The sequence below is a fragment of the Embiotoca jacksoni genome, unplaced genomic scaffold, assembly GCF_022577435.1.
Source record: "Embiotoca jacksoni isolate LCO1_2020_lvr unplaced genomic scaffold, fEmbJac1.0.p SCAF_3, whole genome shotgun sequence".
Lineage (NCBI taxonomy): Eukaryota > Metazoa > Chordata > Actinopteri > Embiotocidae > Embiotoca > Embiotoca jacksoni.
This window is the reverse complement of record NW_027185381.1, coordinates 20,838,454-20,865,225: the sequence shown is the minus strand read 5'-3', so window position 1 is coordinate 20,865,225 and position 26,772 is coordinate 20,838,454. Positions and strand designations below refer to the sequence as shown.

The window sequence follows — 26,772 nt, the reverse complement described above, 5'->3', positions numbered from 1 at the left end:
ATTGAAAAAAAACCTTTCATACTGATTTAATGCATGTTTTAATATATATAAAAACAAAATCCTAACCGGAAGTTCTGTTTTTCCGAGCTTGACGCACTGACCTCAGTCAAGTCCTGTCAACTTGTCACTTGGATCTTTACTTCGGTCCGTTTTCTGCTGTCTCAGTGATGGAGCGGAAAGTTGCTCGCGAATTTAGGCACAAGGTAAGGTTATAAAAACATTTTGCTCTTACGACATTGAATAAATAGCTGTTAAATGAAGCTCTTTATCTACCTGGTCGTTCCGTCGCTGGCTCAGGTGTCTGTTACCCGGTGGGTCAGACACAGGCCTGCCCGACAGCCAAACCAAAAACATAGTTAAAATCACTCGGAAATTGTTTTTAAGAGACTTCTTTTTTTTAAAGACCAAATAAAACATATAGTCTAATTTAGAAATAGTGTTGTAGTGATTTTAAGTATCACTCATTACTAATTTACATATGAAGGAGATATAAAAGAGATACACACAGACATATTTTAGTTGAGCCAATTCTTTTCTTAGACCTAAATTAGTTGCTATTAATGTTTTTTTCATTCACCTGAAATAAATGCTCCTCTTGTATTGCCTTGGATTAAATGAATATCATATCTTTTTGATTTTATAAGTCTGGCACCTGCTGTGTTTGATGACACTTAGTCACTACATGACCACAATTTTGGGTTACATCGGATCTTCCTATTTTCTTTTAAAGTTTGAAAATGGGAAAATACTATAGGGCATTGATCTTGTGTTTTTACCATGGCTGGTACCTGTTCTTCCCCAGATAAACATTACACAACTGAGGTGACTATAGTCAATCAATAGCAATAAGAACTAAAAAAATGTGTTTTGGCTCAACGATACGGAGTGAATTAAATTAAAATTATACCCTGATCTGTGGTTGGTGTTTGCACATTTACAGCATTAGGTTTAGTCCTGAAAATAAGGTAACAATAACAGAGGAAGGGAACCTGATATGTCCGGGGCATTTTCAGCCCCAGAGCATGCAGGGATCACCACACAGCCATATGTGCAGCTTGTACGCAGGCAAGCAGGGTCCATACTGTAAGCTCCTCACAAAGGGCAATTTAGCATTAGATAATGAGTCAGATATGAGCAGTTGAGCGAAAGAGATGGGACAATCTACGGGTTTAATTGGAGGAGGAGAGGACGACATGCCACAATCGGGCTTTGTTTCTTTTGGGGACATTATCGTGGTCATTGAACCTCTGTTTATGTGTGTGTCAGTTTTGCTGTCCTAATTTGTTCTAAAGAATTGGATTATTGTTTTTCTCCATTGTACAAAATGCGGTTTAAAGGCTGATTTGTCTGCATTCTGTGTATGTTGTAACAGGAAATGTTAGTGTGAAAACAAAACTCATCTCTAAATCATTGCCTCTCAGAGTGGGTATCTGACAGATGGGTGATATCCAACCGTATTGGTTTATGGTGCCAAAGTCTGTGTGTAGCTTTATCGGACTGACTGTGTGTCACTGCCCTGAGATATTTATGACGGTCATAAAGACTATGTCGCACACACCCTGTTGGCCTGCCTTCACTTTAACCCCTACATGAAATGATACAGAAATATCTGAATATCCATGAGCACATGTGTTTATATGCTACTTATTTTTCAGAGTTTTGATCTCAGGCTTTTAAAGATTATTGCGTGTGAGCGTGTGAGCGTGTGCGTGTGCGTGTGTGTGTGCGTGTGTGTGTGTGCGTGCGTGTGTGAACGTTAGGTGTGAATGTTCATCTCTGTTTGTGTTTGAGATGTAAGGTGACACTGCTGACCTTCCTATTACAGCCTCTCCTCAGCTCTACTGCCATTATTCCCTCCCATTGGTTTGATGGTTAGGGCAGCCCTTTACACCTGCTTTAGTCCAGGGAGCCTCACTGTCCCAAACCTTTAACTATACACTCTCTGACTCTCAACTCTGGTCTGGCGTCAGGGTCTCAGCTAAGTTTGGGACACATTTAGACGAGGTAAATTTAAAAAAAAGAGTGAAATGTGTTATATCAGCGACTGGCCGAAACGTTTCCTCAAAACTATCCTGCTACATCTGAGCCGACATCAGGTTTGTATGACTCCCACACACGCACGCACACACACACACGCACGCACGCACGCACGCACGCACGCACACACACACACACACACACACAGATGGCTCGGCCCCCGTGGCGTTGGCAGGACCACGGGAGAGAGATACAGTGTCAGTCAGAGGCCTGACTGAAGTAGGATGGTACCAGATGTTTGTGTTGTCTTGCAGGTGGAGTTGCTGATTGAAAATGAGGCAGAAAAGGATTACCTATATGATGTCCTCCGCATGTATCACCAGTGAGTACCATCTGCCACTGCTCAGCGTGGTTGCAGTGTGTGTGTGTGTGTGTTATGTTTCTCCATGACTAAAAAGTTGATCCAATACATTGTTTCCTTAAATAACTTCCACTTTGTGCAGGAACTGATAAAATGGGTTATAGTGAAGCCTCTGTGTGTTGACGTGTGACCCTTTGCTGTATTTCCAGTGACAGTAAAATCCTGAAATAATGCTTCTCATTGACTATAAGTATTTGTTGTATTATTTCCTTTGCTTCGTTAGCTGCAGGTAAAATGATGCCCAGATGTGTTTTCACCAGCTGATGTCTCTCATTTTTTTAAAATACATTTTCAGAAGCTTTTAGTCTGGTCCGAGTCAGTTTTAATGCTCACAGACTTCCAGTTTAAACTCTGTTCTCCGTCATGGTTTCTGATAACAGCCTGGCCTCAGAGGGCTCGGGAGATGGGTGGATTGGAGACGGGTGGGGGGGCTTAGAGGTCTAGGTTTCAATTAATCTTTGTAGAGAGACAGAGCCCTGTGGCCCCATTGGTTAAGCCTCTGATCAGTTTCCACTGTGCTCCGACAAGCCTGGCCAGTTATCAACAAAAGCTCTTTTTATGTTCAACCTATAAACGAGGCTAAAATGGCACGTATGAATAATTCAACAAGCAGGCCACGTGTACAGATTTTATACAGTGGCTTTTACTTTGCTGCTTTCATTGCTGTTCTACTTCCTTTAATTGTATTAGCATTTAGATGTTATGTTTTATTTTCTTGTACTGCTGTTTAAAACAGAAATGGAAGATTAAATGGGAGGTTGGCAGGTCTCAGAGAGTACTACTGGTTTGCCAAAAAACTCTGATAAAGCCTTTCATGGCTGCAGAATTAGTCTAATAAATTGTGTCACTTTTTAGCTTCTGCTTACACTCCTCTAAAACTGGTTGGGTCATCATGGGTAATGTAGGAGCCACAAGGAAGTAGGATATACAAAAAATGACATCTCTTGTTCTGTTGCATTGATTTAGATTATTTAAACTGTCCCTCATGAGTGTGACATGTTGTAGTGTATCGCGGCTGAACAGAGCCTCTATGGTCCATTATTATAACTTGTACTACTATATTTCTGCTAGAACTAAATTGTTATTGAGTTAGAAAAGCCCCTAAAATAGCACCTTCGGGAGCTTAAACTCTACAGTGTGGTGATCTTGGGTGAATGAATCCTTGGGCGATAGTAGAGATTACAAAATTAGATAATAATCAGAAACCTAATAAAATCGGAAAATAAATGTACAGACAGTTAACAAATCTAAGTTTCAGGGTCAAGTTTCCAATGTTGCTGTATTGGATTTCAGTATATTGTCTGGTGTTGTCGCGCGATTCTTTCTCAATTCTATTTCATTGTAGATGATATTATTATTTATGAGGTAGAATCAAAACCTTTTTATTTCCTTAATCTGCATAAATTCATCTTCAGCACACATTCCCACTACTAACCCTGTTTCTTGTTAACATTTCTCCACTTCTTGCTCTCTCAGGTCGATGGACTTGCCAGTGCTGGTTGGAGACCTGAAGCTGGTAATCAACGAACCAAAGCGCCTCCCGCTGTTCGACGCCATCCGGCCTCTCATTCCGCTCAAACACCAGGTGGAGTATGACTTGCTCACCCCTAAGAGGTCACGGTGAGTATAGCGAGGCATTTTATTAATCTTTTTTTTATAAAGCTTTCCCTTTCTACATTTTCTGCAGCTCACACATGCTGTTTTATATGATTGTGCAGGAAGCTCAAAGAGGTGCGTTTGGATCGGACACATCGTGAGGGCCTCGGTCTAAGCGTCCGAGGAGGGCTGGAGTTTGGCTGTGGTCTTTATATATCACAGATAATCAAAGACGGACAGGCCGGGAATGTCGACCTTCAGGTATGTACGAGTTATATGTAATTTTTTTTTTTTTAATTCCTTTTTATCGGTGCATATCTTTCTTAGACTTTTACAACACAAAATGCAGATTTGAGTTAAAGTACTAAATATTATGTAGAATAATGATGTACTTATAGAAGCAGACTAACCTTTGACAGTTCTAGTCCTAATAAAGTATACAACACTATTTTTTATTCACATTTATTGTATATGTGTGTATATATATGTATATATTTTAGTATATTGTATTCCATTCATTTGTTTGTATTAGTATATTTGTTGGTTACCCATTGTTGTGTTCATTTTTTTTCATGAACTGTGTCTCAGTGTCAGTCATACTAGAATCCACTAGGTGGGGTAAAGCACCATGTTTGTTAAAGTCTCAGAGCGTGGATGTCTGTCACTTACAGTCCTGCTTTACCCAGATTTATCTTCCACATTGGAGATTGCTTCTGTCATGAAAGATAAAGTGAATGTTTTCTTGTTTGGATTGATGCTTTAATCCAGCCCACATTTTTGCCCTCGGGCCCCAATACTGGGTTTATTTGGCCCTGACAAAGGCCTGATGTATGTACCTCACATGGTGTTTAGAAAAATTACAAAAGTAATCAAAATTTTAACAAAAAGCTATAATCAGAATTTTCAAGTACAGTTACTTTTTTCAGTTTCAAATGTGTGATTGTAAAACCAGCCCTGCTTAGTGTGTAAGAGACAGAGGCATATAAACTAAACATCTGACTGTAAATCACTTGAACTAAGAAGAGCCTCATTTAAATGACTTAAACGTGTATAAAATAGATCAATAAATACATAAATAGTAGGTTTATGGAGGAAACTGATGACACAGTTCATATTGTGTACAGTATATTAAACAGACAGGGATGTCAATGTTGGAGTAGCAGTAACTTAATCTGGCTTGCTATTGTAGAATTAAAATGTGTCCACAGTAATAATATCCCCTCCTGTGTTGATTTATAGGTTGGGGATGAGATTGTGCGCATCAATGGGTACTCCATCTCCACCTGTATCCACGAGGAGGTCATCAGCCTCATCAAGACAAAGAAGACTGTGTCACTCAAAGTTCGGCGTACGTCAAACTTACTTTCCAACAGTGGTTGCATGATTGATCATCTAAATAAAAATGAATAAATATAGTTTAAGATCAGTTGTGTTGCTTATTTTGCACTGATGTTTGTCCTTCTGTGCAGATGTGGGCATGATCCCAATGAAAAGGTAAGATCTCTGCTGTTTGGTGAACAGTCAAGTCTGAAGCCATGCAGTAGAATGATGTGACTGTACTCTCATTGCTTTTTATAATCTCTTCAGCTCATCAGATGAACCACTCAAGTGGCAGTTTGTCGACCAGTTTGTGTCTGAGTCCGGGGTGAGAGACAGATTTTATTTTCTCTTCATTGCGTTTGTTTAACAGCCACCTTTTGATTTTCCGTTATTTCATTCTTTCTCTCTGCACCACTCCAGGAGAAAAAAAGCAGCGTGGCAGGATTGGCGTCCATTGGAGGGAAGGAGATCAAGGAGAAGAAGGTTTTCCTCAGTCTTGTGGGCTCTAAGGGGATGGGCATCAGCATCTCCAGCGGTCCAACCCAAAAACCCGGTATCTACTTAAGTAATGTCAAGCCAGGCTCCCTTTCTGCAGAAGTTGGACTTCAGGTGATTTCTAAAACAATTATAGACTCTAACACATGTTTACATTCATAAACCTTCCTGATGTGACCTGCATCTGTGTCTCTGTGTAGGTTGGAGACCAGATTGTGGAGGTGAACGGTGTGGATTTCACCAACATGTACCACAAAGAGGTGAATTGTGATTATTTATCCACTCTTATTAATGTTAGCTTGAATTCAATATCAGAGATTAAAATTAAAAAAAAAAAAAAAAAAAAAATAGTTTTAGCATCAGAATCACAAAACTAGATTTCCACATGGTGCTACAAGTATGTAGCACCATGTGGAAATCTACTTTTGTGATCCTGATGCTTGTAGACATTAAGCCTCCCGTCACTGCCAGTGTTTGTTCTCAGCTTAACTCACTGAGCTGCAGAACCACAGCCATATTAGTGTTTAACTGGCCAAAAATCCTTCATGTGGCTGATGGAGAAAACAAAGCTTGCAGTATTTAACAATATTTGCCTGGATTTGGGTATAATTTACACGCTGATAAATACACACAGTACATTCATCACGAAGACCTTGGAGTGCCGTCCTTTTAAGAGATTGTTAATGTATTTGCCTTTAATTTTTTCATTAAATATATTTTAAATATTAAGAGCATTATTTGATTTTTTTCTGTTATTGTATTTTCAGGCTGTAAAAGTCCTGAAGAGCAGCAGGAGTCTGACCATCACAGTTCTGACAGGAGCTGTAAGTACTCTCTTTTTGCGTCGAGTATTTGACTTATGCTCTTTTTTTGCAGCTCGCCTCATAAAATTATTTTTTTGCTCATAAAACTCATATACAGTAACTTTAATTCGCTCAAATACACAGCATTTAACACCACAGAGTTTAAGACAAAGTACACATGATTGTATCTGCATATGAGACACTCATCTCCTTATGTAATTATAGATTATATAAATTATATATAATTTGATTGTATAATAACCCAGATGAAGTGGCACACATGTTGCTGTGGTTTTCATCCATGTAGGTGTTTGGATTTGAAGGGATTTCCAAGACATTTCTTCCGTATTAAATATGAGTGAAATATGAGAACTCACAAAGTGCTTCATGACTTTTAAAGATATGATATTGCCATTGAGGTGATGGCAAAACAAAATGCTGCTCATGAAATGGATGGAATAGTTGCGTTTATTGGGTTTGCCATTATTGAATAATATGTAGATAAGGAGAAACCTGAAATTTTGATCATTTTACCTTGAAACGTCTACAGAAAATGTGATTCTGACAAATGAAAACAGTTGAAGGATCATCTGTCATCGATGTAGGAAAACAAACATTTGTCTCCTCCTGTTTGTATTCCTGCATTGCGAAGAATAATGTGCCCATTTGTTTTAAAGACATCACATTACCTAGTTTGTGACTCAGCCCAGCTACTGCAGGAACAACATGTATCATCAGTCAAGTCACTTGGCAGGTTGTTTGCTCCGTGTCTGTAACTTAGACAAGCTGTCTCGTCTTATTAACTGTCTTACCAGGTGCCTGTCTGATGCATTTATCTGCAAGTATGTCTTTGTTTGGACATGTCTGAATAAAGAAAAGTAAAGTAAAAAGTACAGTCTATAATATACAGTATATTTACCACCAACAAGGAGGTTATGTTTTCAAATCTAAGAGTTATTTTTCACTTTCATTAACATCACAAGATAGGACCTTACAATCTAGTAAAGGAAAGTACAGGTAAATAGTTATAAAACTTGGGCTATTCTAGAAGTACAAGCACTAAACATCACAATCCATCTCCATGGGTACCATTAATCACTCTTCCAGCAGTACTCTGAGACAGTGTTTTCATTGGGGAGAATTGGTACAACAGCTGCGATGTGAGACTTCAGCTGGGCACGAGAGTATTGTGAAATCATTCTGAAAGTGGAAATAGATGGAAACAGATGTAGTGGTTGCGATTGCAGACTTGCATTGTAGAAGAGTGGACGATGGGCCTTGCTGAAAGACTACGCTCTTCGAGTGCTCTTGTAGTCATAGTATCGATCTTATATGTTTTTGTGCCTACATATACTGTACAGTGGGTCCAAAACTCTGGGACCACATCATAATTCTGCCACATTTTCAAAATTTAAGGATTAAGAAACCTTTAAAAACACGAGAGGTTCTTACATGTAAAGTGAAGCATAAAACTTCAAGATTCTGGACTATTTCTAGGTCAGCAATCAGATTTAAGCTAACGCGTGGCAGTGACCACGTCAGTCCTTTGTGCAAAAAGTCGGATTTCTTTGAGATGTGTCCTTTCATTTAATATTTTGAATATATTTCAATTCCAGTAGGCATTTTGCATTGCATTGTGTCTAAATGACAGCCAAGACGTTTGAGGACTGATGTCTTTCCCTGATTATCGTCCCCGGCTGTCGTCCCTCTTTCAGGGTACCGAGTTGTTTATGACAGATGAGGAACGTCTTGCAGTGGAGGCCCAAAGGGAGCTGGATCGGCAGGAGCTGATGCACCAGAAGAGGGTGGCACTGGAGACCAACAAAATCTTAAAAGAGCAGCAGGAGTTGGAGAGACAGTAAGTGAACAGCACAAAACCTCTAATTAACTTTGTGTTGACGCAGTGCAGATATTCTTCACTGTGGGGGGTGAAATGTGGGAGTTACATGGTCTGTTTTATTATACAAGATGCTGACTCCATGCTAGTTGGCAGGATTATTGTCTCTTTCACTTTATATAAACTACTTTGATCTGACTCAGTTCAAAAAGATGTTGGCACTTTACCTTTAAATCACAACAGAGAAAGTCCCAATAATATGAATCAAAAGATCATTTATTCATTTAAAGCACTATATAATCAACTGTTACAATTATTATGCATGTGGTGAATATTTTGCAGAAAACAGACATTAACATGAGGCCTCCAAATATGAACGTGCTGTTCCTTTTTAATTTATGAATGGAAAAGCATTAAGTGTTTGTGCAAGTTATTTTCAAAATATTCAAAAGTCAATGAGCTGCAACTACAACTAGCCACAACTGTACACAAATGACGCTCTGTAGCTTTTATTCATTTTCAGCTGGAAGACAATTTTTTTTTTTTTATTGATCAGAGAGCGTTGGTGTCAGACGCAGCTGAACTCAATCTGCCCTCAGAAACATTTACAAATTGAAGCAACAACTGGGTCCAATAATCCATCACGTGATAACAAAGTTGATGACTCGCATTCACCTGATGTTTTCCAGAAATATTTGTGCAGCCTCCTCTGCATCCAGCCTCCTGAATCACTGTCAGTTAAAAATTCTGTATTTACATTTTCTTTCATTTTCCTTTGTGAAGCAAATGAGATTCAGAAATCGGAAATGCGTCCAGATCGATACAAAAACTATTTACGAGGAAACCAGGCATGCGTTTTGAAAACATGCGTATCTACATATATCAGATACAAAGAAATATGGGTAATGATTTTACATCTGAACAAGGACCTTAGCTTGTGTTGCTTTGTAGTTACATCACCGTAACCTATACATTTACTGTATGTTCATTTTACAAAATCACTTGTAGATTTGTCAGGTGCTCATAAATTCAGAGGGCACGCTCCATTTTATCAGTGCTTTGATGCCAACAGCATCTTGGGATAAATCATGTGACTGCATTTCATGTGTCTCAGAGTTGACACTCAGTAGCAGCCATAAACAGGATTAAAGTCATATATCCTGTATTTATAGCCCTGTTGTTTTGTGCTGAGACCTGTGTATTTTTCGATGTGGTCAACAGGAGAAAGATGGAGATCTCTCAGAAAACTGCAGAGGAAGAGGAGCGCTACAAGATGGAGATGGACAAGTACACCACAAATATTAGTTTTTAATTGCAATAAAGTGGGAATTTAATGTTGTTTTCACATGTATAAAACATGTTGCACCTCTATAGGATTGCGGCTGCGGAGAGGAAACACAACAGAGATTGGGAGGAGGACTGGGGTAATAAAGACAGACCCAAGAGCCCGAAGAGCCCCCGCACTCCAAGGAGTCCGTCACCTGCTGCACCTGAGATTAAAACCAGCCCGACTCCAAAGGCCAAGAGTTCACGTAAGGACACAGGACAGGATCTTCCTGAACTGCATGAATCCTCTGTTTACAACTGAACTCACTTCTCCTCTGAAACCATTAAGTTTCCTGTGTTTCACCTCATTTACCCCGTTTCTCTGCGTGCTCTCGCTGTGTGCTGTGCTGCTTCTTATGGCCTCTCTTCTAAGATGATGCAACCAGCTCCTTCACTGAGGGAGATGAGGAGGATGATCAGGACAAACAAGTGAGTCTGGAGCCTCAGCTGTCGTTGTGACAGCTACTGTAGGAGGATGTCTGTGGAAACACGTGTACACAGAGACAAGACAAGTGCTAGATTTCCTTTGACAAACGAAGTGTAGCCATGGGAGACCGTTTCTTTCAATTACTATGTTAGTTATTTAACTTGTTTTTTTATTTTTCCTTGATGAAAGTTAATGACACTCGTAATTTCAGCTTTTTTCCCCCCCACCACTTAAAAAGCAGTTTGAATCTTCAGGTCTTAAATGTGTTGTAGCTTTTTCTCAGAGTGCCTGAATGCATTATTCATGTTTCTCTCTGAGTGCTGTGTTGTAGCTCTTAATGGTGTGGAGGATATACTGCATGGAGGTTTGCTGTCACTGTGGCTAATTTTTGGTTTTAATGTATTGATATTTGTGAGAGTGACCTTGTGTTCATATCTATCCTTAGCATTTGGCTGGTTTTATCGATATGAAGGGAAGCTGCCATCAATACGAAAGGTACTGCCAGTTGTGTGTGAGTTCAGTTTGCTGTGAGAGTTCTGGCTACAAAGGAAAGTTTTTTTGTTTTTTGTTTTTTTTTACCAGTCCTTGTGCCATCATGCTAAAATGGCAGTTACATTTTTAAAGTTTGAACTTTTGTTCCTTTCTACACGACAACTGTTTGCTGGGTCTTTATCAGTCATACACGGTGCGGTGTCACTAGCTGTGTTTGTATGTCATGCTGTGTGGTTTGGATTGGCACGTTTGTCTGTCCCCTGCGTTTTATTATTGACGTATTGATGACACCTCAGAAAGGAGAGAAGAAGAAGAAAAAGAAGAAAGTGTCCAACACAGACACGCTGCAGGAGCAGAGGAAAAGCAAGAAGGAGATGGAGTTTGAGCTGAAACTCGCCAAAGAGAAAGAAGAGATGTATGAACGAGAGAAGCAACTTAAGATCAACCGTCTGGTTCAGGAGGTATGAAAAGAGAGGGATCAAATTCAAGCAGATTTACTGTATATTGGACAGTTTAAAAGTCGATTAAACTATGTAATTTATTTATGTGGCTCGCAGTTTTTCCAGTGCAGCGCTTTTGTATGCCTCGGTTATATGAAAGCTGAGCATGTGAGCGTGTGAGGGACTGACTCCTGTCGTCTGATGCTGCCTGGCTCTGCCTCTGTACCAGGTTTCAGAGACGGAGAGGGAAGACCTAGAGGAGTCTGAGAAAGTGCAACACTGGGTGGAGCGTCTTTGTCAGACTCGGTTGGAGCAGATCTCATGTGTGGAGAACGAATCCCCAGAGGTACAGAGTGAGACCTGCTCTGTCAGAACTTCTCCACACTCAGAGCTCTTCAACAACATTATACTGTTTGTCATGTGCCATTTTTTTTTTTTTTTTTTATTGTTAAAAGGACACGAGTAGCTAAATTATACAATGATAGGGCAACTTCTCAACATGTGAGCGTATTTGTTGATGCTCCTGCAAAAACAGTTAAATCATGTTTCAGCAACTGAAATCATAAGAATAGTACAGACAGAAATTAGAACTTCAAAAATGTTAATAGGTCAAAAGGAGGATAAAGACGTTAGGTGAAATATGTGTTGTCTCATTGTGACTTAAAGCTCTCCCCGCCACGCTCTCCGGCCTCTGAGCCGAAGGTGAAGCGTTTCGCTGGCGGCTTCCACCTGGCCACTACTGATCTGGATGACATTAACCTGGACGAGGTGGACCAGAGCCTGAGGGGCCCTCTGAAGAGACTAGCCCCCACCCAGCCCAGCACTAGCCAGCCTCCGCCTCCCTTACCTCTACCTCCACCCTCACCAAAACTGCACCCCACCATCCCCAACTACCCCCCTCCTTCCTCTCGAGTGTCTCCACAGCGCCGGCCTCCTTCTCCACCCGGTGCCAGGAAACCTCCCTCCACCACAACTACTTTGACCAACAAGGGGCGAAGGCCTCCTCACCCACAGCCCCACCCTTCACAACCCCCTCACCCACCTTCCTCCCACTACCCTCCCCCCCCTCAAGCGTCGTGGCCACCATCGTCCCCTCAGCCGGCTCCACGGCCTCCTCCGCCACCGCCACCCCCCTCCTCCTCCGCCGCCTCCCCCTCCGCCACCACCGCCACAGCACTCTGAAGACAGAATGGGCACCCTCAGTGGGTACCGCCAGCATCAACACCATCACTTCCAGCATCCTCCCAGTCCTCCAGAGCACAGGAGCGAGTGGGAGGCGGGCGGATATCTCCCCAGAGGAGGGATTTACTCATCTAACACCAGTGAAATGTCCTACCCCTCCAGTCCAAAGGTTAGAGCTCCTCATGTGAGAAACATGATACGTTTAGGCCTGCTTTTCCAACTTATGAGTCTGTTTTGTTTTTTTTACTTTTGGAGTGTTGATTTTCTGAAGAAAAGCAGACATTTCCAGCAGCTTAATTAACCTCTCTTTTATGCTTAGCTGTGTGGGCATGTTGTGTTTTTTGGGATGTTTTATGCATGAAGAGAGAGCAATTCATTATGTTTACATTACTGAACTGGGCAGTTAGTTGTATATTTGTAGGTGTGTGGTTTGTTATACTGACAGGCTTGTTGAATGGTGTGCACTGGTAGTATTTAAAAAAAATCAATGTGTTTGCTCGCGTTCGTTTGAAATATCAGCTATGCTCTGATATATCTGAGAGAGTGAGAGTGGATCAGGCTGTGTGTTGCACTGATATTCCCACAGTGCTTTCTGTTTGTGCCAGAGGGCTGAAAAATTCATTGCATTTCACTGTGGTGCAGGTGATGAGAAATACTTCCCATGCCAGTCGTATTTCTTCTTCAAGCGGCACCCTGGTGAGTCTCTTCCTGTAAAAATCATGTCGGCTTTTGCAATTGTCCCTTGTGTTTCTTATTTTTGTCCCAAGGATGAGCTTCACAAATTTTTACAATCCTAAAAGAAGAGACTTTCGCTGTAAAATGAGTTGAGTTAATGACCATATATTTAAATGCAAACCTTAACTCAGCTATTGCTTGGAAACGTGATCTTTCACCAATAGCAACTAGCTCCCAGTCCCCCCAACCAGCGGCGTCAGATGACCCCTGTCATGTCAAAGCCCGTCATGCTGCCCCAGTCGCAGACCCACCGACCAGATCCACACAGACCTGCACTGCGTTCTGATGGCCTGGTATGAAACACACCACCCTGCAGTTATCCCCCTCCTGCAGAAACCTGCATCAAATTTAATAGGGTCATAAAGCATTCAGAAAACTGACACAGCGTGCCATCAGCTGACTGAAGTATTAATTCCTGCCTCATTTTCAAGTCTGTGGGAATTTTGAAGACTCTCCAGCTTTTTCACAGAAACTTTAATGGCACTTATGTTTGGCTGGTCAGCCTTCTTTTCCAGTAACCTTCTGCCTCACTTTAATCAGACACCTGAGGACCCAGTACACCCACATATTTCTACCTGTGTAGCTGGACATGAAACACCATACTGAAAAACATTCTAACAATAGCAGCTGCAGCAGGAGATGCAATAAATCATTCACTTTTCCCCTGACATGTTTTACCTCGATTGTATGAGTACGGCAGCCGGTGGTCAATATTCCTACATACACATTTCTAATTTCTTCATTCGGATTAACACAAGCACTGTAGCTTATTTTGAGACCCATTGGTCATCGCTGTGATTTGGTGAAAAGTCAGACAGACTTCAAACTCTGAACCAGAGAGCAGGGCAGTTACACACGGCTCTAAAGTCACTCATTAAAATGTATAGAAAGCAGTTCAAGCACAGAAGTGATGGTTGTCCTTGTTTTATTTTCATGTAGTGGTTACCTGGTCTTGTGTTTCAGCCTCCAGAAATGTTGAAACGGATGGTGCCTTTCAACTCATCTTTTAAATCAAACAACAAACGACAAGTAACCCACACCTCTCCCATCACCCCCTGTTAGACCTGAGTGCTTTTCTCCTGGTTTTCTTTTGTTTTTGTTTTTTGTCTCTATGCTCACACATCAGGTTTTTTCATGGTTTACTGGAACCTCAGGGATTTTTCTCCTCTTTTTTTTTTTAATGATGCAACCTCTCTGTTGGCTGCAATGCTGCCTTGTGATCCAGTTGTGTGTAGCTCAAGCATGACTATGTTTTTCTTGATTTGGAGCAGGCAATAGTATTGTGAACATGCAGCTTGGGAATGTATGTCACATTGCTTTGGTTTTACGGCAGTGGTTGCTTTTAATTTATCACTGGCAACAGATGGCTTGACATAGAGACTGTCCCATAAAGGCTAGCAGTGTGCTACAAGAAAGGAGGTGGTCGTTTCACCTTTTCACATTCACTTTGCTTAGAGACAGAGAAGATCTGTGCAAGTAGATTTATCTATTATTACAAATATCACATCAGTAAGATTGTTTGTTCTGATTTCAGCTGCTGGCTCCAGCCACAGCAAAGAAAAAAAACTTATATTACAAAGTTGTTGTTTTTTTATGTCATAACTTGGAGCATTTGCGTAACCAGAGGAAATGAACTGTGAGATTAATGTGTGTTTATTCTGCAGGAGGAAAAATGTCTCTCGGAGTCATTATAGCTGAATTAATGGGATGTCTTTTCTCTAAGGGCTGGGTTCTGTTTCCGTCCCATGAAATTAAATAGCCGTCGTCTTTTGCGTTACTAGGGATGATTTTCAGCATGTCCTCATGTTACTGTGAAATATTCTCGTCAATACTAAATTAATGTGAGGCTTTAACAGCCACTGTGCTTTTTGAATTAATGACTGTGAGCGTCTCCATGGTTCACCTTTACTGATTGTCAAAGGAAATCTGACCAGCACTTCATGCAGTGACTTGTTTCAGCTCATGTTCACAGAGATGTTCTGTTTATCAACTTTTTGTTGAAATATTGATCACATTTAATGAACTGCATGTTGATTCTCTTTTAGGGATTTCAGAAATACGTGGAAGACTTTGATCCCTACTCCATGGTATTGTATGCCTGGTCTTGTTAGCACCACATAAACTGCAGTGAATAAGGGGCAGTTTAAAAATGAAAGTGACAGTTAATAGAAACATTTTGTGTCTGTTACTACACGAGGATCAGTTCATTAAATAGCTAATATTTCCCAAAATTACATAAAAGTTTTGAACCTATTACTACAGCAGTGTCTGCGAATTATGTTACAGAATAGATGCACTAAAACTGCCAATGCTGCAACAATTTACAGTCATATCACAATAGAATATCTCTATAACAGTATCACCTGCCTGAGTTTAGCATGCAAGTTAGCTAGACTTGACTTTTTCAATTTCTAAACATGTTAACTTGTGGTAGCTAGCTAATGGATTAAATGCAGTAAATCAAGTTTAATGAAATGGCTCCAGTATGAATAATAGAGATTGCCTGATTGTTTTCTTAAAGTCCTACAAAACCTTTACAAGTGTAAACTATTTCTGACTTCATACATACCATCCAAGGTTTATAACTCCTTAGTATGGCGCGACACATTTTCAGAGAGAAGGGAATCATTCTTCATTTTGCCACCTCCATTTATTATTTTACTACTTACTATGCAACCACAGTTATTTTGTGCTTTTTAAATTTTTTTTTTTATCTTCAATGATTTTTTGTGTTACAAGTTCTCATCGGAGCAGATCGCCGGGCGAGATGTGAGACTGCTGAGAATCAAAAAGGTAGTCACATCCTTCAGATAACTCAGTTTATTGATGAGCGGCATCTCTCTGATTACTTTCAAAGGAAGATATTCTTAAACGATGATGTTTTTGTTTATTGTTGTGAAGGCTGGACAGCTTGACCTGGCTCTGGAGGGGGGAGCAGACTCTCCTTTGGGAAAGTTGGTGGTGTCCTCAGTGTATGATGGTGGCTCTGCCGATGAGCACGGTCGGTTCATTTTTTTTATTTGAATGCCTTAACCACATGACAACTTGAAATGCAAGAAACATTGCATTTACATTGCAGCAGAATTTATTCAGTTGGATAAATATAAGAAATTATATTTTAGTGTCTTTCTGTGATTTATCAAGACATAAATAAGTATGAATTTTCTTTGGGAAAACTACTTTTGTTTTCCCTGACCATAACTTTTGCATGTCCTCTGATTCATACAGAAAGGCTTAGCTGTAATACAATAAAGTAGCATGTACCTTATCATGGTAGACCACTGCTGGTTTTGACTATAACGAGAGGTGGTGTACACTCAGCTGTGGCTGTCAGGCACAAGTCTGCGTCACAACACCAAGAGACAAAACTGAAGGAGGTCGTTCACCAGCTCTCTGGCTGACTGCTGCAGAGATAGATCGTAGCTCTGATTGGGACTGCAGCTTTGGGATGACACAGCTGTCACTGTGGCTGTATGCATGACTGTGCTTTGGTTGTTATCATTGTGGCTGTAACACAATCATTTCGAAAAGGTTCTTGCCGTGACCTTTCGTGTGCCACTAAACAGTAATTCTATTTTTATTGTTAATGTCTGCACACAAAACTCTTGTTGTCTCCCTTACACTCAGTTTCCAATTATGCTTTGAAGCATTTCAAATAATTCATTCACATCATTTATATTAAGGAAGCTAAACTAAATACAAAATATAAAAAAAACGGTACGCACCTAATTTGGCAAGTTTGTTTAAATCTCAATGCTCAAATGTAATATTATTAATATTTGTATGATAAATACATTAATTTTTCTAAAAATCACTCATCTGTGGAATCCAAAAGCTTTGTGAATACAAAATAAGTCACTATATTTACACTGTGTACAGAATGTGGCTATATTTATAATTAATTATTACACAATTACTGCCTTCATTCTGAGTGTGTTTGGTAGTTAAACATCTCTGCTGTGTGTGTGTAGGTGGGATTGTCCCCGGGGATGAACTCATGGCTGTGAATGGGAGGATCCTGATCGATGCTACGCTGACTGAGGGACAAAACTCTCTGTCTCGAGCCTGGAACGGTGGAGGGGTATGAGTCCGATTTCAAATCAAATGCCACGCTCCATTTTTTAAAATGGATATCATTCACATTAGTAGGCACAACAGCAGGATGTTTTATTGATTACAGTTAAACCCTGAATGTTTGTGCATATTGTAGATTCGATTAAGCTGCTTGAGTTCAGTCACATACAAAATTAAAGTGGTTTTTTTCCCCCTCAGGACTGGATCGATGTTGTGATTGCTGTGTCCCCTCCGAAAGAGTATGAAGATGAAGTGTAAGCATTCCTGTTATTATTATTTATTCAAATATAGCATTTCTAACGAACAATTTAATGAAGTAATGAAGTTGGTTCAGTAGTTTACGGCTTGTGGCTCATGTATCTGTGTGTGCGCATGTCTATCCAGCCCTAAGTCAGCATCAGTCAGTCCCACTGTGAACAGAAAGGTGTTTGAAGGCAGTGCAACACTGTACAGACACGGCTACCTACTTCAGCACTAGCCCTCCCTCTCCTCCCACCTCACCCACGTCCCGGTAATCGACCTAGTCTTCAAACCTCCTCTTCTTCCCTGCACGTCAGAGGGGATGTTTGGTGTGGCATTTTGTTTTATGTTTAGCCCCATTTTTAAAAAAAAATTTTGTTCTTGAGGACATGTGACAGTCTCCCTGCCAATCAGAAGTCAAAGAGAGCCGAGTGTTTTAGTGTTTGTGTCTTCGTCAAACTGTCAAGATTTATTTCTTACTGTTACACCTCGGCTACTTCAATGAAAAGCTAACTTGACAGTGATCGTATACACTGTATACAACATGCAGTTTCTTCTGTTTAAATTGGACCCCAGAGCGACATTTGCACTCTTCCACGATAGCAGTCATGCTATTTGAGTTAAGACAGTGACAACTAATGCGATCTGTGAACCGTCCCACCATATATCTGCCAAACCCAACCCACTAAGCCATATATAAACACTGTAAATGTGTGGCCTCTGTGGTATTGTCCCATGATGTCAGGTCATGGCCACTTGTAAAAGCAGCGTAGGACTCCTCCCAGCCTTCAGCAGTTGTTCTGATTGATGTTGTTCACCGGGACTGTTACATGTTCTGCAACTTCATTTGTTGGATCTGGGTTGTTTTTGGTTGATGTGAAAGTTAAACAAATGCCAAAGAAGTAGGTTTTGTATTTCCTGTGCCACAAACAGGAAAGAAAGGACATGAAAATATGTTTTAAGTTCTATTATTTTTAGGTTCTGATCATCTTGTGTTTCTGTAAACCACCTGCATGTGTGCTTGTCTGATGTGCAGTGACTAAAGCAAGAACAGAATAATGAAAACATGTTTTGCCAATGTAGTTCATTTGATTAAATCCAGCAGCTTTTACTGCATTTGTTTGACACGAATGAATAATTCACAGTAGATCTGATATAATTACATGTTATTGATCAACTCTTCTCTCTTCTCCCGCAGGACATTCTTCTAGTCTCATCAACAGCCTGCCAAGAAAACCAGAATGACGAGAAGAGGCTTTTTTGTCTTGATTCCTTCAAGATTCAGTCTTTTTAATTGCAGCAGCACACATTCACTTGATAACAAACAAACCACAGATGGTCTTGTTATTTTGTTGATCTTTGAGATTGAGCCTCCCATCATGTATTAAAGTCCATCAAAGTCATTCAAATTACAGATTTTAAAGTTTTCCACTGCCTTGAAGTGGCTCAGTTGTAACTCGACACCTTCAGTAAGGGCGTGGATCTGTGTGAATATACAAGTCGTCCATACCTCCATCTCCGCCCACCCCTCCGCTGGTCACCTGCAGCTCCATGTTATGGAAATCCCCACCTTACAAGTTGACTGGATTGGTTTCTGAGGATTGTGACATGAAATCCTGACTGTCTGAATCTGTGTGTTTGAGGCTGTCAGACTGTCACTGCACTTCCAAAACAGAGATGCTCAGCAATGATGTCGAATGCTTATTTAGTTCATGAAATGTCTTCTGTCATATAAAAAACACAGCACGGACATGTTAACAAGGTTAAAAACTCAATTTTCTTCAGAAGTGATCTTAAAGATATTGACAACAGTCAGTATGAATTCTCACCGTGTTGCTTTAGTTGTTTCCAATAATCCTCATCACCTCTGTCAAGCCTGGAGATGGTTGATCCTGCTAATCGGTCCTTAAATGTGCAAGAATGAAGCAGGAGTTAAAACAGGGAAACTGTAATCAATTGAAACTCTCTAATCTGTGTTTAAGAAGCCCAATAAAGGACTGCTCAGACTAGAAAAAGGGTTCTGTTGTGCACACTGATTTTTCTGCTCCCCTTTTTTAAGAGCAGTTCAGACAAAGTTAATGCAAAGTAACATTTTCAGATTAGATTTTTATGCTTTGTCATTATTTATTTTTTGATCAGGCAGTGATTTCCAGTATTTTGTGTCCACCTTAAAGCCAACAGTTGTTTTAATTTTCATAAGAAATTAGCCTGTTTTCATTTCTTGTTTACATCCATTTTTTGATGTAGTTCTAACTCACTGATTGACACTGTAAAATACGTTAAAACCTACAATAGTTTTCACATTTTTTTTGTTTGTTTTAAATGGGGATAAACAATGTTCTAAACAATTAAAAGGAGCTTAAGGTAAATTGCTTAATTAATCTTTGCTGATCACCGTCTCGCTCTCCATTTGTGCATCGATTTACTTCAGCCACTGGGAGTCATCGAGTTTAATACATAAATGTCCACAGGGGGCAATAGTGCTCCTTTTTGAATAAAGAATGAGAGATTCCTGAGTGTCCTCATAATTCTGATTTGAACAAACCTCAGGGTCACTAAATGGGCCAAGATCAGAGTTTAATCAGTGTGGGACAGGTCATTGTGGTAAATATGTATTTTATGTTGGTTAAAAAAAAAAAAAAAAAAAAAGGGTGATGCATGGCGTTGTAATGTTACATGTGTGTTGCCTTGCTGGACCACATCCCACTTGTCCCTTATGTAACGGCTCTCCCGATTCATTGTTGCATACGTGACTGCTGTCAGCTACGAGTTTCAGCGTCACATCGCCGTGGCGAGTTTGGCCGAGCAGCCCCCTGCTACGACGGTCCATGACAAGAGTACAAAGGTGGCCTCGGAAGATCGGCCTCCTTCTTCTTCCTCCTCCTCTTCCTCCTCTTCCTCCTCCTTCTCCTTCGCGGTACCCGGGTTCAGCACCGTGGACAGCTCACAACCTCCACCCGTGAACCGCCAACGCCTGCAGGTCGGGTGGTCAAACGCAAGTAGGACAGCGAGAGGTCGGCCGCACTCTGAACACATGAGAGACTGCGTTTTGCGATATCTGCTTTTTTTTTTTTTTAACCCCCAAGCGACGCATGTGACAGCCCTGAAGAGTGTTGCTGAAGGCAGAGACGCGAGGCTGAAACGATGATCTCAAGATATAAACCGGTAAGTGCTGCCACCTGCTCTGCCACTTCAGTCCATACTTTTATGTTGAATGGGAGTTGAACTGCTCTGCAAGCATTCAGTGTTCCTGCACAGTGAAGCATTAGAGAGTTTATTCTTTACCCAATGAAGTATTTCTCATTTACACATAACATACAAGTTATATACACATGTAGACATACATTTTCATTTAATTGCATGCATGATTTTACAGACCTGATCTGGCTGCAGATTAAGTCTTAGCTGATGATGTTGCAAGTCAGTTTAGGTCATGTTTAGTCAATGTGTGTGCTGTAATGGGATCATACATCACTGGGATTCACCTCTGGGCTAATCTTCTGCAGGCAAATTATAAGAAGATGTAAAATATTGGGTGTGCTGGTTTTACCGCAGGGCTTTGTCTGTGATGACAAATTATTGCTGCCAGATCTAGAGCATTTTATGAAAAGCTGAGCTGTTCCCACAAGTAAACACCCCACCATCACCCCCCCTTTCTCTCTAGGAACAGGTGAGAAATAGCAGACAAATTCACAAAGATGCCACGAAGTGAGGAGTGATTCATCGTTCACCTTTTACCCTCACTTTACTCCTTCAGAACAAATCACATCACTACTTTCTGCAAACACACAAATATTCTTTCTTGCTATTTGTATTCGGTTGGTGTATTTGTATCTGGTGTTTTATGTCCACAAAATGGCTTGGCCTCTGTTTTGTTCTGATATTTCATAAATCTATTGTTCTTCATTTGTTCTATTGCTTTTTCCTTTCTTCGGGACTCTCTTAGCGGCTGCCGCTTTTATAGACTAACTCTCTTTATTTCTGCACATTGAAACTTCACCTCTCCCCGGGCCATTCAGACATGTCTAGAGCTAATCTCTGATGTAGGGCACCACAGAACTATAACCCAGCCTGGTATCCCAGCTGGAGGAGCAGATAATATAATCGGTGCGTGATATAAAATGTATCTTACAATGAGGCATTGATGCTGGGAGGTTATATATTTGAAAGAGCAGATACTTTTGAACCGCAACTGACATTTTTCTCTGCTGTTTTGATTCACAAATTTTGTTTGTTTGTGTAAATATCAGTCTCCTTTAATGTACTCCAAACCCTGATTTTTCCCCAAATGTTTACTCTCCACTGATCTCCTTTTTCATGGGATAATTGATGTGTACTGGAAATGAGTGGACAGGGCTGCAGTCGCTGTGAACGCATCTTCTTGGGTGTTGAAATGAAAGATGAACTGAAATTTCACCACTTTCAGCTATGTTTGGTGTCACTTTACCACTTCCTATACAGTGCTTCCAAAATAGCTGCTAACCTTCACCGGTCATACAAACTGTGTATTGTCTGTGTGAAAAGCATCTTAAATGATTAAATGATTCATATTTTTCGGACACTGGTATGTGCTTGCAGTGCAAATCCACTGCGGTCTCTTTTTTTCTGCAGGTTTGCATTGTTTTCATGTTTCAAACTCCACTAAAAACAGAATGCAAAACACATGGCAGCTTCACATAGTTAAACATGTACACTCGTTTTCCCTAAAATCACATTATGTAGATGAATATAAGTCCATGATTTCTGCTGCCGCTGCTGCAATCAAATCAAAACCTCTCTGCCTGGATGAAATAAATGTAGATTTGCAGAAACGTTATGTTTTATGCCTTCACTGCTCCCAGAATTACTGTGCACCATGATGTAATAAAGTCATAGGAACCTGCAGTATTTTTGGGGGAAATGGCAGTGAGTATCTGAGAGCTAAGACAAGTATGTCTCTGAGCAGTTTTTAATGGCTCTTTGAAGAACGGCGAATGGTAAATGTAAACCTGCAATCAAACAGACATTTTGAGTTTTCAATTATTAAGTGTCTATTTCTGTTAGATCGCCTTCAAGAGTATTTTTCATTATTTTGATGAGCCTTTAGCAAAGGACCACGTTTGATAAGTGAAACAGAATTACCCTCTAAATTATATTCTGTTTTATATTGTCTTTTAAATAATTGTTGTTAAACTATAGACATTATCCATGCATGTCAAACAGCAGAAAACTGTGTGTAAACACTCAAACATCTCATTACATTTAATCTTATCTCCTAGCTTTTATCATGTGAAGGTCAGAATGGCTTGGATTACTACATTTAACACAAATCATTTTATCCACTAAGAAAATACTTTAGCTCTCTCCCAGATGGATTATTACAATCTGCTCCCATGTGGCTCTTTGCTGATCCATCTGAACAAGTCAGCTGCAGCTGGATGTGTCCCTGCAGGATCGGACGCACAAGGCATCTGTCCCAAGAATTTATGAATATTTTATGCACTATTTTTCACTTGTGCAGCCTAATTATTCAGTCACCGTGCTCCTTCTTGCTTTGTACGTATAATGTTGAAAAGGGTTAGAATTACATAACTCCTGAAAACGTGGTGTCGGGATTTAGGTTATATGCGCTCACTCATTCTTCACACGTACCTCTTCATGATGTTTGCACCGGTCATCCAGCTGCCGTGCTCCACCATCTCTCTCTCTCTCTCTCTCTCTCTCTCTCTCTCTCTCTCTCTCTCTCTCTCTCATTCTGTCTCTTTGTCTGTCTCTCCTCTGTGTCTCTCTCTCTCTCTCTCTCTCTCTCTCTCTCTCCTCTGTCTCTTCATCATTCACAGTTCCCTCCCGTCTTCACCCTCCTACCTTCAGTGGCTCCGTCTCTCAGTCCTCTAGCTCGCCTGCACACTCTTTCCCCTCTGCTCTCGTCTTCCAAGGTCGTTTTGAGCTCTCATTTTCAAAGAGACAGGAATAGCAGGTGCACTACAGAATGCCGTCGCTGCTTTAGCTGTGTGTGTGTGTGTGTGTGTGTGTGTGTGTGTTTGTGTGTATGAGCAATGTGAGCGTGTATTCCAGTGGAGTTGTCCGCAAGTGAAGCTTCCGCTTTAGAGGATGTCTGCAGACTGCGGGCAGACGGGATGCAGATGTTTCTCTCCAGCATGGTCGGGAAAGCAGCTTAGACTATTGGAGAGGAGAGGGAGCTGCTGCTGCACTGGACTGTGATTATCCCTGACCCTTTCTTCCTTCCTCCTTCCCTCTTTCTCCTCTCTTTCACTGGAGCTGATATTTGGGAACTGGACTAGAGAGGGAACAGGAAGGACGTCACTTTGGGATTTACCGGGATCTGCTGAAGACACAGCCAATGTTCCTTTTGAAAAGGAACCTCTTCTTGTAAATCTCTCTGTCTCTCCTTTGTCTCTGGTCCTCCTCTCCTTTTCCTCCTCCTCCTGCTCCTCCTCCTCTTCCTATTCCTCCGGCCGGTTCCCCGCAGAGTCCCGGTTCCACCATGTCCTTGGCGTTCTGTGGGAACGAGAACAACTCGGTGGCCTACAACGTGGATGGGGGCGTTCTGAACAATGGTTGTTTCCTGGATGCGCTCAACGTGGTGCCCCATGTTTTCCTTCTCTTCATCACCTTTCCCATCCTCTTCATTGGTGAGTGTCGCTGGGAGGTGAGATCCTCAACCTCTTCGTACCCCACCTTCCTACACAGATCACACACTCAGCACAAGTCCACATAGATTGATGGATATTCATCTGCTCTTGTCCGTTTTCTCTGTATCAGCTTGTTTACATTTGCATGTGATTAATTCAGTATTGATTCACCTAACCATTATTTTATTGAGCTTCTTTAACTGTACATGGTCTTCCCAGAGTTAAAGCACCCACAGAAATCTTTAGGTGTGAGGGTTAGACAACAGTAGAAAAATCTGTCTCTTGAGTTGTTTGACTTAAAGACATGATTCTTGAGCTGCAAGAATTTCTGCAAGTGAATGCGAGTCCCCTGATGAAATGTAGCGCACAGAGGAAAAGAGATGCTGGTTTTAGGTTACACTTTGTTTGCCCCCCTCTCTGGTTGCTGGCCATACTATTAGTGTCATCACCGGTGTGTAACAGACCAGCTCTGTGTCGCTGCACACTTTTCTGCTAGTCATGCTCCAGCCTCATCATCTGCCCTCTCATGTCAGTGTGTGTGCGCACCGTGTGTGTGTGTGTGTGTGTGTGTGTGTGTGTGTGTGTGTGTGTGAATTTAGTGCCCTTTTTTGTAAAGCAGGATGACATTTTGTCTGTCTACACATTGGTTTGACGCTGGCTTTGTGTTCCTGTTGACCACTGTGTTTGTGAAAGCTTCTAAATTGCTTAAATTCGCTTTTCTTTTTGGAATAAGATGATAAACTTTGGATTTTTGATATTGGTTAAAGAAAACAAGTAATTTAAAACAATGATAGACAAATGAATGCAATAATATGTACTATAGGATTGGAAACAATATGTATGTCTACTTTAGTGACATTTCCATTGAATTTTATTGTGATAGAGTATTTTTACATTGTAATATTGCTACTTTTACCTAAATATTGAATCCCCATACTTCCTCCACCTGTGGATGCTTCAAGAAGATATTTCTGCCTCCATAAATATTTCTTCTCTTTCCTTTGTGAAATAGTGTCACCAAATATAAGATAATGAGCAGTCTTGAAGAAGGAAGGCAAACACACTCATTAACAGGGCAGTGTGAGTCTGTTGTCGAATGACGGTCCTGCTGTACACTGCAGGGATTTCTCTCTCCTCTTCCCTGTCGCCCTGAGCTAATGTGCTTTCACTAACAACTTTGGCAGCGAAGACAAACCTCAGGGGTGTCAAAGCTTTCATGTTCACCTTCAGTCACATCACAGTCCTGTTAACAAACTCTCTTCTGCACTCCATTGTGTCCTGAAGCTACAGTATTTATCGTCTTACTCTGTAGAGTGCTGGCTAATAGTTCACCTTGTCACATCAAGGCTACAAACACAAGAGGATAATGTGCATGCGTGTACCATAGCACCTTAATAAGACAGCTTATCTCAGTTTTTCAACTATTAAATCTGGATTAATCCCATTTTCCGGATTACCCGTTGTTGGCTGAAGGTAATCCATTTAAATTGTAATCAAAAACTCACCAAATTAGTACATTTATTGTATGCTTTATATATTTTGTCTGGTGTAATGCAAGCAGTTTATTATACATATCAACAATGTGAGGATTCAAGGTGCGATTTTTGTACATTTCACCAAATTGCCATGTTATATGATTAAATATAGTGATGATGAATTTAATTATATTGTGCAGTACTTGAGCAGATTGAATGAATTTGCATGTGTTAAAAAGAGATGAAGAGGAAGAGATGCAATACATTCCAGCCTGTGCAAACACTTTTCAGTGAGATAAACTGCTGAAGAGCCAAAAGAAGAGGAGTCATTTACATAATTGCATCAGCAGAGGTGTTTTTTATGACAGTAGTGACTCAAATTATTAGTATGAATTGCACTTTGATGAGTCCATCATTTCTGAGCTGAGATCAACATCTGTCTAAGTGAAGGAACAAAGGATGAAGTGCAGTTACAGCGACTTGCAAAGAAAGGAGTCAAGAAGAACAATACTGTCGTCTCACTCTCCATTAACATTCTCCAAATGTGTACATAAAATTTGAGAAGAACCTCTTGACTGTATTTTTAATGTGTAACACCCGTGAGGCCTTTCAAAACTTGTATTTCCTGCTTCCTGTTTGAGGTTGGGGCAGCCAGAGTTCAAAGGTCCACATCCACCACAGCACCTGGCTCCACTTTCCTGGACACAACCTGCGCTGGCTCCTCACCTTCGTCCTGCTCTTCATCCTCGTCTGTGAGATTGCAGAAGGCATCGTCTCTGATGGGTATGTTTGTCATTCTGATAATCTAATCCTGAAGCCTCATCGTGATTTCAGTCAGGTGTTTGTGAACTACTAGCCTCAATCATTCCCTCTTTTACTCACCATTAAATGTTTTGTTACATTTTACAAAACATTAGTTTGGAAACAAAAAGTAAATAATAACGATGAACCATTCTGCATTTTTTTTGAGTGATGCATAATTCAATTCTCTAGCTTAAGTGTTCTTGGTTGCTTCACTAAAATCTACCTGGGATGGCAGGCATTCAGCACCTGAGCTAATTAATCAGTGCTCAAAGAGGTCCGGTACTCAGCGGTACGCAGAATCGGCACCTCTAGATTTTACTCTCTGGTGTACTGTAACTTTTTCTTGTGCACCGATACTCTTTTTCCCTCTCCATAACAGGTAATCTGGGGGATTCATAATGACCCTAAATAAACTGCTTTACCCAGAGGACTGCTTGCTTTTCTCTGTGGACGGTTAGCCTAAATAACATTACATTAACCTCACAATATACACAGT

General features: G+C 40.7%; 2 protein-coding genes and 1 long non-coding RNA gene across 6 annotated transcripts in view; 2 read left to right on the top strand and 1 right to left on the bottom strand.

Moving 5' to 3' along the window:
- Positions 1 to 120: 120 nt before the first annotated feature.
- Positions 121 to 18,647, top strand: ush1c (Usher syndrome 1C). Its single transcript, XM_069162942.1, is given in 27 exon segments — positions 121 to 203; positions 2,292 to 2,359; positions 3,875 to 4,018; positions 4,117 to 4,255; positions 5,234 to 5,342; positions 5,464 to 5,488; positions 5,582 to 5,639; positions 5,735 to 5,923; positions 6,010 to 6,069; positions 6,577 to 6,633; positions 8,328 to 8,470; positions 9,671 to 9,736; positions 9,824 to 9,981; positions 10,648 to 10,697; positions 10,991 to 11,155; positions 11,364 to 11,480; positions 11,801 to 12,262; positions 12,264 to 12,485; positions 12,959 to 13,012; positions 13,216 to 13,344; positions 15,097 to 15,138; positions 15,791 to 15,844; positions 15,953 to 16,052; positions 17,023 to 17,132; positions 17,324 to 17,379; positions 17,510 to 17,636; positions 18,564 to 18,647. Coding segments are annotated over 26 exon segments (2,907 nt in total). The 5' UTR covers positions 121 to 167; the 3' UTR covers positions 17,604 to 17,636; positions 18,564 to 18,647.
- Positions 18,648 to 19,001: 354 nt separating this feature from the next.
- Positions 19,002 to 23,460, bottom strand: LOC138206326 (uncharacterized). Its single transcript, XR_011178937.1, has 3 exons — positions 23,210 to 23,460; positions 19,195 to 19,270; positions 19,002 to 19,089 (listed from the first exon to the last, which is right to left on the bottom strand). It is a non-coding gene; the product is annotated as an uncharacterized lncRNA (long non-coding RNA).
- The window catches only part of abcc8 (ATP-binding cassette, sub-family C (CFTR/MRP), member 8), a 53,873-nt gene continuing 47,257 nt past the window's right edge, over positions 20,157 to 26,772 (top strand). For 2 of the 4 annotated variants that reach the window (XM_069162931.1, XM_069162932.1), the window contains exons 1-3: positions 20,158 to 20,530; positions 23,835 to 23,997; positions 26,114 to 26,255. In XM_069162931.1, coding sequence (XP_069019032.1) covers positions 20,510 to 20,530; positions 23,835 to 23,997; positions 26,114 to 26,255 — 326 coding nt within the window. In that variant the 5' untranslated portion in view covers positions 20,158 to 20,509. Of the gene's footprint in view, positions 20,531 to 23,834; positions 23,998 to 26,113; positions 26,256 to 26,772 lie in introns of all 4 variants that reach the window. The other 2 variants (XM_069162934.1, XM_069162933.1) reach the window with 2 other exon arrangements.